The sequence below is a fragment of the Amphiura filiformis genome, chromosome 16 (assembly GCF_039555335.1).
Source record: "Amphiura filiformis chromosome 16, Afil_fr2py, whole genome shotgun sequence".
Lineage (NCBI taxonomy): Eukaryota > Metazoa > Echinodermata > Ophiuroidea > Amphilepidida > Amphiuridae > Amphiura > Amphiura filiformis.
The window spans coordinates 2,829,095-2,842,684 of NC_092643.1; the positions used below are offsets into that span (position 1 = coordinate 2,829,095).

At 35.5% G+C, this 13,590-nt stretch overlaps 1 protein-coding gene across 1 annotated transcript in view; it reads left to right on the forward strand.

Annotated features, from left to right (window-relative positions):
• The window catches only part of LOC140135419 (tyrosine-protein phosphatase non-receptor type 1-like), an 82,537-nt gene extending 70,707 nt beyond the window's left edge, over positions 1–11,830 (forward strand). The window contains exon 10 of the mRNA XM_072156912.1: positions 2,306–11,830. Coding sequence (XP_072013013.1) covers positions 2,306–2,365 — 60 coding nt within the window. The 3' untranslated portion in view covers positions 2,366–11,830. The remainder of the gene's footprint in view (positions 1–2,305) is intronic.
• Positions 11,831–13,590: the final 1,760 nt, after the last annotated feature.

Consider the following 13,590-nt stretch of genomic DNA (forward strand, 5'->3'; position numbering starts at 1 on the left):
AGATCGTAGTTTTCAATTACCATAAACGCATTCAAACTTTTAAGCATTAAAAAATTCACCACCTCTTGAAATACCACACCAGTTGCACTATTTCTTTAATCCCCATTCCAGAAAAATACAGCACTAATTTTTTGAGATTAAAAAATATTAACCTCTGCCAAATGAAACGCTGCTCAATCCTAATTATTCATTTAGTACTAACGGGCACTAAAAGTTCAATTTCACTATTTGGTCAAATTTATGCATGTGTTGTGCTCCTTTTTAGTATAATAGTGAACTTTTTCTCCAGTTCGTACTAATTGAATGATTTATAGGATTGAGCTATGTTTCATTTGGCAAAACTTGGTAATATTTTTTTAAATCCCAACAAATTAGCGCTGTATTTTTCTTGAATGGGAAGTATTCCCTCACAGTGCACTAACATGTGACAACAGCATGGTAATAGTATGGAGACAGAGAGGGCAGTATTGTGGCAATCAGGAGGCCACTTCAAAACATGACATTTTTTCATTACCACATTTTCTACATGTAGCCTTGTAATAAAAAAAACTTGTTTACCAAATTTCAAAAGCTCATGCAATGACTGTGTTACCATAGTTACAGACAGAAATATTTTGCTTACTTTTAAAGAAGAGCAGCTGACACACAGAACAGTCTATAGGCGAGAAATAAACAGTATTAATTTGACCAACTCAATAATACTGAGTTGAGTGGTGTAAATGTATGCGTAGGTATTCATTGAAATACCTGCAAGCGCCCTCTGTTGGTTTTCAAGGCCCTAAATTCAGTTTGAAATCCAAATTCTTAAAAGAATAAAAAGTATTTGTACAGATGAATCAATTATGTTCTTCTCGTATCTTGTTATATGAAGTGTTACAATGTAAATATGAATCCATCCACTTGTTACGGCCATAGTCCTCTGTCCTTTCCTAGGTTTATTGAAAGTTTCACATTTTATTTAACTTAAAGCTTAAGTTTTAAGGCAAGTATAACGAAAGCTCTGTGCAACACTCATGTCCATTAGATCCCCTATGCAATGCTGTGTATAAAGGCAATGGTGCTTATGAATAACATTATTCAGGGCAGCTATTGGACATAAGGCAGTGTTGCACTGAGCCCTCAATATTCGCCGATTGCACAGTCATCTTAAAACAAGATTCTCCCCCCAAAGTGTGAGTTGCGTGTGCGTACACCTGTCAAACGTGTGCTTTAATTGCTGCATGCGCTTTGCAAAAGCCTTCTGGCACGTTGCTAAAAAAGCGTGAGAAACAAAAATGCACTTTGTGCGTTTGCAGGGAGAACCTTGTTTTGGTAGCAAGATGGCGGATCTGTGCATAGGGCGAAGAGTACTAGTCTTGAAGCCCTTTTTCTGTTGCTACAGACGCAGTGATTACCACAGAGTCTTTCGCTGCAGAAAATTTGAGGAAGAAAACACAAAGTCCTGAATGAAGCATATTATCAGCAGAGATGCAAAGCTGGCAGTAGAGAAACAAAAATTTCTGTGGAGAACAGAAAGCACAGCATGACTAAGCCACAGTCTGTGGCACTAAAGGACTTACTGAGCATGTAGCTTTGAGGCTAGTTGCTCTGGATAATATACTAAAGCAGCAGAGGCCGAAAGTAGTGCTAAACATGACTAGACTGTCAAAATGCCCTTGAATGCATTTATGTGAATAATGATTTAGCATCAAATTTCCTCTGAAACTAATTTTCAAATTATTTTTCAAAGACAGAGTACTATGGCCTTAACCCTGTAAAAAATGGCCCAAATATAAATTCTGTATATAGCATTTGTAAACAACACTGGCAGTGGTTGGTAGAAATGACTTAATTACAGCATGCAGGTGATCTCATGCCATAAATTTTTACATAATTTTTTCAAATTTTAAGCGTCATACCATGCTTCACTGCATTGTCGGCCTTGACTTGTCCGACTTTGTCAGATTCTGGTAATGTTTTGTTATTCATGAAATCTAATCTTGTATGGAATGCAATGGGCCCACAAATAAAGTCAGAAGCATAAAAGTATGAAAGTTTGGAATAATTCTGGTAATATTATGATACCACATTGTATGAAAGTCACATACACAAGTTTGTATAGAAAAAAACATTGTCTCGTTTGACGGTAACAATGAATGGTTTGCATTGTTCATAGTTGGTGTCATATTTTGGAGATCATACTTAGTGAAAATTTATGGCAAGAGTTCTGAACAAAAAAGTTTGTTGTGTGGAAATTGCAAGCATGAACCAATCAGTGATTTTGTTTTTTATTTATTTTTTTTGTTTCTGTTTCTCCCATGCGCAGGGTGCTAGGAATACAAACAATAGTGAAAAGCAAGATCAACAAGCCCCTTCTAAATTGTAGACAAATCCAATTGGGATCCTACATGTGCATGAGGCTTTAAAAAACAATTGCCCAAATCCGGCCGGCCTTGCAAGCTAGATATCTTGTGTCTCTAGATTAGGTCCAGTTATTCAGTAATGTGTGTGCATTTATTGGTATAACTTTTTTTATCAAACATGTCTATATAGTTACAAAAATTGACAATATATGGTATCAGGATATTGGTGTCATTGTGTATACTTGTCGTGATTTGCACCACCAGTCGGTGTTACCGCAACGGTAGTTGGGAGATGTGATATGTGGGCACTACCATGGCAACTCATAAGTTTTAAAACATTTAGCTTTACTGTTTTAAAATGATTTTGCTCATTCATATTGGCAATGGGTCAAATTGCAGTGCCTCTCAATTTGTTGATGATCTTGTTGATTATGTGCGAAGATCTTGGCATCATGGAGATCATCTAATGAGCTTACTGCTACTATTTCAACCATATGTGGCTCAAATGGAATTGACACAAATATGTTGTCATGGTACACAAATCGGTGCTGGTATTTTTGGTGCAAAACAAAAGTATATCACAAAGCTGTCAAATGCATTCGTTTTACAATGTACATTTACATTTGTATCTCGAAGAAATTGGACAATTTAATTTATTTTCAAAAAAAATATTGTTAAAAATATGTTTTATAAGCATTTGTTGGAAGAATGTTTGACTAAAACTTAAATTAGTGACAATATATCATTATAGTTTTGAAAATTCCAAGCATCTCAAGCGTATTTTGACCGAGTTTGAGGTGGAGGAAAAGAGGGGGGGGGGGGACCACATGCCACATTGGATATGAAAATCTGGAATTGAATGTCAAAAAGCTTTGAGAGAAACTTCTTTAAATGTGTTTTACAGGCAGGTGATCAAAGTTAGCAAGAAATTTAGAGAAATTGTTTAGAGGCATTGAAAATGACATTGTGTTTGATATTGTAATATATGGAAAAATTCATGTATGAAATGTAATTCATGTGAGATATGCAATGCATTTTATTGTTTTACTTACTCAACATGCACACACATCACTGAGTGTTAGACATATGCAACTCGTGTCTTGTAGATGCTGCAAAAATTTTGCCAAAGCTTAAAAAAAATTTCGATGTTTTCATTCTAGCTGTAAAGCTGTTTCTTTTATTCTATCCATTTAAATAGACATCTACATTGGGCTATTCCATTTAAAATCCACACTGCCCCTGTGGAAGATTTAGCTAATGTCTTCCACAGAGGGAGTATGAGTTTGAAATAGAAGAGACAATTGGGTAACTTCCATCTGAAATACTCACTCCAGTTGTGGAAGATATAGGTAAAGCCATAATACAGGGGGAGTATTGGTTTCAAAATGATTAACCCTGACCAATTACATTTCAAAAACATACTCCCCTGTGGAAGATATTTCTATAATTTTCCACAGGGGTAGTGTTGATTTTAATTGGAATAGCCCATTGCTAAAAAATGCTCTTGATTTAAAAAAAAAAATAGCATAATGCATGGGGGAAACACTACTTTGCGCTGTAAGTGCATGCCCTGCAGGCCACTACCATATTGTTTACATGCTTATACTATCAGCACTACCTTTTCATGCACGCCATGCATTTCACATTTAAAAAGGACACAATTAATCAAATGTTTTATTTTGAAAAGTTTAGTGCAAACTCTTTCTAAGCCTCATGCACAGTAGCTGTGCGTTGGCACAGGTCCAGCCAGCCTGCTAGTACGGATCCAAGGGATGGCCATGTAGCCTGCTAGTAAGGATACCGTGGAAGGTCATCTAGCCTGCTAGTACGGATCCAAGGGATGACCATCTAGCCTGCTAGTACGGATCCACGGGATGGATGGATGGATACACCTGAAGACCAGGAGGATGTGATTTGCTGTGGATGTGGAACCAGCTTCTTGATGAGCCTATTATTAATTAACCACCTTGAACAATATATCTAGTTGTTGTGTCATTGTTGTGAGTGTTTGACACAAAATTGTAAGGAATATGTGAAATTTTATCAGTGTTTGTTTTTATTTCTTGAGTTTTATTAGCTTCTCTGTTTGTTTTAAGGGCTCAGATAGCCACATTTTCAAGTTTTTTTGTGGGACCTGAGAGCACATCAGATATATTGAATTGGATTTTGAATACGATTATTGTCCTGATATCAAATAATTGTGATTTTTTGAAATACGAGATATAATACACATGTTATGGCAAATGGTTAAAAATTGATATTTTTTTTAATTTAACAGTTCTCAAAGTAAATTATATAAATCTAATGATATGTACTTAAAGTGTATGTAGCTGGGATGAAAAGCTGTCCATTATATTAAAATTTTGACCTTTTGTATTGAAGTTATACATTTTTTTCCAAAAATACCAAAAAAAATGTAGGTCTTTTGGGGAAAACAATGTATATCTTCAATATGAAGATCAAATTTTAATAATTTGCCATACAATTTGTATTACAGTGGAAACTCATTATAACAAAGTTGTCAGGGACAGAGAAATTAGTTCTTTATAATATCCAAATGTTGTTATATCAGGGTTGTAAAAGCAATAAATAACAAAAGAATTTTGTATCTTGGTTCTGGAAAAATACTTTATAACAGGGTTTTTCTTGTATCAGATTTCGTTATAATGAGGTTTTACTGTATACCGCCAATTTCAAAAAATCAATTTGATATGTCTGATGTGCTTTTAGGTCCCACAAAAAATGCTTTGCAAATGTTGATATTCGATTCCTGAATGTTATAGTACCTAAAATTTGAGTTTTAAAGGGGTATGCACATGCAGTCATTTTTTCGGGTACATGAATTTGAATGTTGCTATATTCAAATGAAATGCAAACTATTTCACAACAAAAGTTTTACAAGTTGAGTAGGCTATTCCAGTTGAAATTCATACACCCCCTGTGGAAAACATGACCTCGATCTTCCACACGTGCACACAGGGAGTGTGAATTACAAATGTGGTTACTTGATACTCATTTTAAAGCTTACATCCACTGTATGGGGGGATGTTTTCCATAGGGGGTGTATGGATTTCAACAGGAATAGCCCTTCTCAAAAAGAAAGGTAAATAGAGTTTCCTTTGTATAATGGCAGCCCTAAAGCAGTGTTTGAAATAAGCCCCGGAAAATACATGTAAAATTGCGATACCACATTATACTGACTTTATGTGTTGATTGTCTAAAGACTACACCACAAATTGCTCTGCATCAGATGAAATTGCACCATTTGAAGACTGTCCTAAACTATATGACTGAATAAATGGCACTCTATTTTACTTTTGAATACATGAAAGAAACAGTTTGAGTTCTATTCAGTTGGGGTGTTTAGCAATCACAACATAATACATACTTTTTCAAGATATTTTAAGTTGGTATATGTTTTGGCTGTCTGAATTAAATGACTAACCAGCAAACATAAAAATGTTTGTAAAACGTTATAAACATGTTATAAACGTAATAATAGAATTTTCTTATTTCTAGTCCAATAAACTCACTGTGGACGTTTCGATGTCTACCAGACATCTTTTTCTACACTATTGTTGTTGTGACGAACTTCTGTGTACCACTGATGCTGATGGTTGCTTAGCAACATGGTTGCCAGTTCTCTTTCCAAGAAGATCGTCAAACACATTACTGTATTGCCCCAACAATAGTGTAGAAAAAGATGTCTGGTAGACATCGAAACGTCCACAGTGAGTACTGTTTATTGGACTAGAAATAAGAAAATTCTACTATTATGTTTCATAACAGTCCTGATGAACATGATCAGTAATGATATAAACATGTTCTGGTTTTGGTCAAAATGTTTTAATTACATGTAAATGTCAGATAATAACTAATATAAGGTTCATGAAAACAATTTGAAACATTTTATTTGAAAAAACACCAAATGTCAAATGTTAGTGCAAAATATATTTGCAAAATATTTCAACATTAAATAATATTTTGTTAGTTTTCATGTTTTCTGAATATTATCAAAACTTATATACCTTTTATATAATTTGACATTGAAATGCTTTCTGCAAATCATTTTTGTGTTTGCTGGGTATCACTTGGAGAAAAAAAGAAGGAAAGTGTGTGCAACTTTCTCTAAAAACATTCAAGTTAAAAAAGGAACTCTGCAGGAGTTAAAAGAGGTGTGTTAAAATAAGGATATTTTGTGAATGAAGAGATTTATACGTGTTGGGAATAGACATCAAAGGTAGATTTAAAACTGGTCAACAACACTTACTTTTCCCGGGCAGAGAACTTTCTAGAAAATATGATTCTATTCAAGAAACACCATCATAAAGGACAAAAAGGACATTGTCAACATCTAAAAACACTGGAGAATCATCAGTAAGTCTACCAACAGCATTACACTGCTGAGGACGGGAAATGGTTTCTCTGAAATATTCGGTTCAAAAAGTTAGTGTTGCTGACCAGTTTTAAATCTACCTTTGAAGGATATTTTGATTTTATGTTAGTATAAAAAGTCATTTAATTTTTATATTCTTTTTAGTGAGTTACAAGCAAAGTTATTGTTGGTTCTTGCATTGTTTGAAACTTCTGAAAATGTGAAAAACCACAGTTTCAACAACCAGGGGGCGCCCACTATTGATAAAGAGAGTAACTTGCCCTCTTCGAGTCACAATTACGGTGACAATCAAGTATCAAGCAAGAGTGTGGCAGTGTTTAAGGTCATTGACTCTTGTACATGAAGACCCTGGTTTGATCCCTGGTGGAGACAAAAATGAGTAAAGCTGAATTTATACTTGATCACTTTTGCAGAAAATCAATCTTCATGCATGCTCTTTGTTTACATTTGTTTTTAGGGCATCTAGCATCAATCAAATGATACAGGTCGCTGAAGAAATTTCAACTCCCAAGTGTTGTCGTTTGTCACATGAACTGCAGTGATCAGTCATTGTGTACCGCCGGGTTTAATTATTTTTCTAATTAATTAAATGTTCTTGATTATTATGAACTTTTGTAAATGCTTTATTTCAAGGCAACAATTATCAACACATATGTTTTTAGAAATTAATTTGTTTGATTTTGAACAAATAAAGTTGTCTGCAATAATTGCTGCAATTTGTGTGCTAGTATAAATGCAAAAGCGACAGGCGATGCATCACAATATCTTGCGATTGCCCATCACTTTTCAAAAGTGATGCATCGCAATCACTCGGCGATCGAGTATAAATTCAGCTTAACTGCAACCATAATCTCACTGCTTTACTACATTTGAATTGTGGGGCAAATGCAATGGATGAAAACTAGTCACAACCAGGCAGTTCATTCAGAGCAAACGCCTGACCCTTGACATCATGGGAGAACGCTGAATGAATCATTCACCCAGGTACTTCAATGCAATTTGAAAAATAAGTGTGTAGCATGTACTTTGCATGAACATCCACTACTCAAAGAATTAGAGGTTCAGACTTTTGCCCTGAAACTTTTAACCCTGTGTAAGAGATATGGTAGACACAGTAGGATGGCGCTTCACGAAGTGGGTAAAGTCTTTTCAATTTGCCAGGTTTTACCCAGATTGAAGCCTGCCTTCCTTGATGATTGTACACTGCATGGTATCTTCATGCTTGGTTAAACACCAAACAATAAGAGCTTTTGCAATTGTCAAGGGCAAAAGTCTTGAGTTGTGTTTAATGTAAAATGTCTAAATTCGTCGGTCGAAACACATAGTGGCGTACGTGAAGGACAAACATTTTTGAAGGATATGCTACTAGTAACGGAGTTGATACTCGTCCACTGTTATATCTCAGTGGCCCGATTCTATTTGAAATTGAAGTTTAAAGTTCAAACTATTACACTGTATCTTTAATAGTTAACAAGAAATAACTATTATAGGATAAAAGCTAGCTTGAAACCTATACGCCACTATGTGAAACGGAAAGTTTGAAAAATCACTCTACACCACTATGTGTTGCGACCGACGAATTATAAGTACTTTTTGGACTTGTACAACATCATTTTGCCAATTTTTTACCCTTGTACCAGTCCTGATGAGCCTATTCCAAAAATTACCTTCTTATTTTCCCAATAATGATGTAAATACTCCTTATTTTTTGCATGGATTTGTCACCAAAACAGAGGACCAGATCCAGCCTGCCAACTATTGATATTTGCCCTAAAATAAATCAGAAGATATTGGAGTGTATGGCCATCAAGCATGTTTGTAAAACATTGCCCCCCCCCCCTTGTGGCCCTCAAACAAGTACAAGTTGTGAACCCTTTGTCCATTTAGGAATAGCTCCGGTGCACCCAGTGTGCAGCCCTTTGAATGTGTATCCAGTGTGCCCTTAGTACAAATGAATTGACTATCTGTTTAAAAAAAATCAAAGTTGAATCATGTTGATTCATCTGAAAGCCATTATACATGTTTGCCAACCATGATGATGATCTATGACTGGGAGGGGGGGGTCTTGATTTTGGATTGGGTAGGGATGTAAGACTGGGATTTCAGAAACACCCCTAAATATCAAATTTGACAAACAAGAGACCCAAATATATTATAATGAAAGACAGAGATAAAAAGACTATCGCGTCTGACGTCATCAAACTCGAGCAGGGTTTGTTTACAATTGCTGTGATGACGACTTGTTGAACGCGGCGGTATAACCGGTTGCCTTATTGTTAATTTTGCACCTTCAAACATACAAACCATCTCAAAAGTTCGGTCTTTATAGTACTAGTAGGAAACTTTCAACAATGCCCAGAAAAGTTGCTTTTTGCCTTGAAAAAGTACGTAATTTTTCACCATTTTCTGCTATTCCTTTTCTCCAAGCGGTACCAGAAAATCGGCCTTCCTTTTACGCGCCATTAACCAATCAAGGATCATAGGGAACTTGATTGACAGTGACATCAGACGCGATAGAGGTTTTTTTTTATCTCTATTTTTTTATCTCTATCTTTCATTACAATTTTGTATTATTTCTGTTCAAAATTTTGTAAATTCTGGTGGAAAATTTCCCAAATTTTGCTATAAAGCAATGATGAATTTGCTCTTCTCCCAGATCTCTGAACCGATTTTTCTGAAAATCGCAACCGAATGTGACACCTGTAAGCCTGAAAACGCACCCCATCTCTGTAGCACATCCCATACCCACCTTTACACCAGGCTACATGTATGAACATTTATACAGTTCTAAAGGAAAGCACATTTTTGAAGATGAATTTTGAATGATGTGCCTCCAATAGTCCCTGGTTTTTTATAGTGTTAATGTAATATTAGTGAAGTATAAATTTTGGTATTTTAACTTTACATAGCCCCAAAATTTCCCCTGTGTGTGTTTTACAAATATTTATAATGGTTGCCCATAGTTTTCCACCCAGCAATGAATAACTGGAAACAATTACGTTTTTGCTAACACAACCTAAAATTTACTCATTTAGTCACTTTCTAGTTACCTGTAAAGACATTTTACTTAAAAAGTGAAATATAGGGTCCACAACTTCCCCCCTAATACTTTTTAAGTCGTAAAATAGTTTACAAAATGTAAGAATGTAAAAAGATAAGTATAACTCGATTTGTTTTACTCCTGTGTACCAATTTATAGCGTCACACATCATTGCGTTCAGTGACAATGTTAATTGTGTAAAAAAGAGGCCGTTTTAAAAGTCCATAGCAGTCAGGTTTTCTTTAACAAACACATGAATAAGTCTGGCCTTCTGTATTGTTTGAGAGTTGACTCCTATGGACTCAGATGCAACTTTTAACACTGTTTAAAATGGTGTCTTTTTTTACATAATGAACCATTGTGACTGAACGCAATGACGTGTGACGCTATAATTTGAGTCCATATGTGTAAAACAAATAGGGCTACACATCTTTTTACACATTTGCATTTCATCAAACATTTTTCGATTTATTTAAAAAAGTATTTGGGGGAGGGGGAAGTTGTGAACCCTATAGTTATTAACCTGGCAAAAATAACTACTTTATGTGTCAAACTTCTATATCCCCAGCAACTTATGCTCATATCTTTGTGATTGCAGCATATTGCCGAATAGACATCCAGCCATAAACCTGTTGTTTTATTTTGTCAACAGAGGGTGATGTTACCAATTTTTTTACAGTGAAAAGCTGTGTTTGCCTTGGTCAATACTCATGCTCAGTGAATCATGTAAAGCATTTCACGTTTTTATATAAACTGTTATTTGGCATTGGGATATTCCACTTGAAATCCATACACCTATGGAAGATATTACCTTAATTTCCTTCCCAGGGGGTGCAGATTTCAATGGAGTTACCCATTCAGGTAACCCTGTTTGGAATTTACACTGTATGTATGGTAATGTCTATGTCTTCCATAGGGGGTATAATAGATTTCAAGTGGAATATCCCATTCAACAAAAATCACAATATATGCAGAGTTGTAGCAACATTGGGTAGCCCCATTTAAGGAGACGCACTACAATGCCCAGCACACCGCTTCATTGGGTAGCGGTGGGCTGCAGAGCCCAACACCCACCCACCCACTAAATATTAATTTCAGTGCTGTCATTTGGTACTCGTATCTAGCTTATGTCAAAAGAACACATTGATATTACTGAAGTGGCCAAACAATTAATGCACATTTTAGGTAAATGGGGAATGAGACTCATGTCGACCCTGATCGAAAATTAGTTTTACATATTTATGTTTCTAAAGAGGACATTTAGAGCTTTCAGAAACTGAAAACCCCATGTTGATACGACTTTGCAAAGTGATGTCACTTTATCAAGCGCTGACAAAAAAATAATGCAAAAGAATTTTAACAATTTCTTTGCCAATATCTCAAAATCAATATAAGGGACATCCAACTTATTTCCCTTGATCATGTCACATATGAATTTTCCACCAAACACCACCCAGCACTAATAAAGGCTGGAACAAAGTACATAATAAGCACCCTCCCCCTTAAAATGATGTGCTTATACACCCCAGGTGCTAATTAGGGCAAATTATTTCACCTGGCTTGGTTGAATTCGCTGTAGAAGTAATGATGTAATTACCATAGCGATAGGTGAAAACAGTTTTTGAATGTATTGCCCTGCACTAGAAGTACATGTATGTACGCTGTAACTCTGCATCGCACCATTGATTATCAAAGAATAGGCATAAAGACCAGGATATCGTAATTGTATGGAAATTTCACATTATTCAGAGTCCATGTACTTTTCACTCGCACATGTACGATTAGTGTCTTTGAAAAGAGTGGCACTTAATTCAATCTACATGATTGTACACATAAACAAACATGATATGTGATGAGTGCAGCCTACTTAGCAATACATTCAAAAATTGTTTTCATCTATTGGTACGGTAATTAATCCTATTACATCACTAAGTTCTACAGTTAACAGCATTCTGTATCAATTTTTGTATTTTAATGTCATTTATGGAATTTTTTGTATAAAGAATGTGACAAGATGAGACAAATTAATGGTATAATAATAAAATAAACATTGTGTACATAAATGATGTGTAGCTATTCATATATGATTTCATGTGTGCACTCACTTCATATCAGGTGCTTGGAGCACACAAATGTTAACTGCTTTTCAAACATTAGCTTGCCCTTGACTATGGATTGTCATGTGTAAGGCTAAAAGGACATGGTATATTTCAGAACACTTATTACTTATTCCCCATTCCAGAAAAATACTGCACTATAAACTTTTGAGATTAAAAAGATCATTATCAACTTCTGTCAAATGAAACAGCTCATTCATTATTCAGTTCAGTTTCACTATTTAGTCAAATTTATTATAATTGAGGGTCAAAAACGTGCAATTTTAGAGTAAAAAATTATGAGAGTTTCCACTTTTTTCAGCAATTTTGTGCAAAATTTGTTGATTTTTCCCCACCATGAAATTCACGTTGCTCCCCCTCCCATGCCAACCACTGTCTTCTACACAAGGAGTGTAAATTTCAAATTGGATTACCCCAATGAGTGATTCCATATGAAATCTACACCCCTATGCAAGATATTAAGGTCATGTCTTCCATAGGGGTGTATGAATTTCAACTGGAATAGCCCATATTATGTACAAGTATGGGATTGAAACCAAATCCAAGAACCCCCCCATCTTTAGCTAAGATTAGTGCCACTGACATTCCAACCCATCACCGTGATAGAGAACTGATATGGCCAAGCTCATCACAGTTTAGTGTAACTTGTAGTTCTAAGTTAAAGGTCAGAGTGTGCCCAGTTCAATGTTTTTCATTGTTTGACACATACGTCAGGAATCACAAGACTTGTAATGTATATTTGTGCTCATCGAAATTTCAATCTACATAGTATGAGATGCAATCAAGGTTGTTGAGTTATAAGAGGGGTGATTGATAAGTTCACAGCCTGGAAGTAGGAGGAGATGAGCTATACAGTATTGACTGATACCTTGTGCAGTTCGACTTTGTGTTCCAATATCTGTGATTACACATTATCTTTTCTTCTGTTTGAGCACATGTGGTTTGAGATAATTATATATATTCCTGGCAATTGTAAATTTAGTCTCATGTGTGGTGACGGTGACTGGCCTTCCCGGACAGGTCGTCTTCAGGCTGCCTTTGCCATGTTTGACCTCAGCAGACCACTTCTTACCAAGTTGTAGGAAGGGACATCCTCCCCAAATGTGCTAAAAAATGTTAAAAGCCATTGATCTTGAGCCCAAAGCAGCAAAGTTTTATTTAATTCTCAGAAACAGCTCAGTGAATGCCAAGGTTTTTATGTATCTCAAACAGAAAAACATGAAAATATAATTACTTGAAACTTTCTGCGTCATCAATTAATCATACAATTAGTTGAACTGCACAGAATATTAGTCAAAACTGTATAGCTTATCTACCTTAGGCTATGAACTTTCAATATCAATCACCCCTTGTATGCTGGAAACTTGATTTCTAAGATACTAAATATCAACACCTGGGATGAGCACAAGTTTACACAATGATCCCTCCACAGAGAAGGTATCTTACCCTTCCCAGAATCCTTTGCAACATGAGGTTAAATACCACTAATAGGCCTGGGCGATACATTGAAATACGACGAGTAACTATTTGTTTTCCTGGCATCTGAAGACTGCATTAAAATTGCTGAAATTGATCAAGTTAAATATAGCCTAAAAAGTACTTTTTAGGGTTTGATGCTTCAAAATGGTACATTTTCTCTCATTATATGACATTTTTGTTGTAATAATACCAAAATTCATACGCACGGCTTTGGTT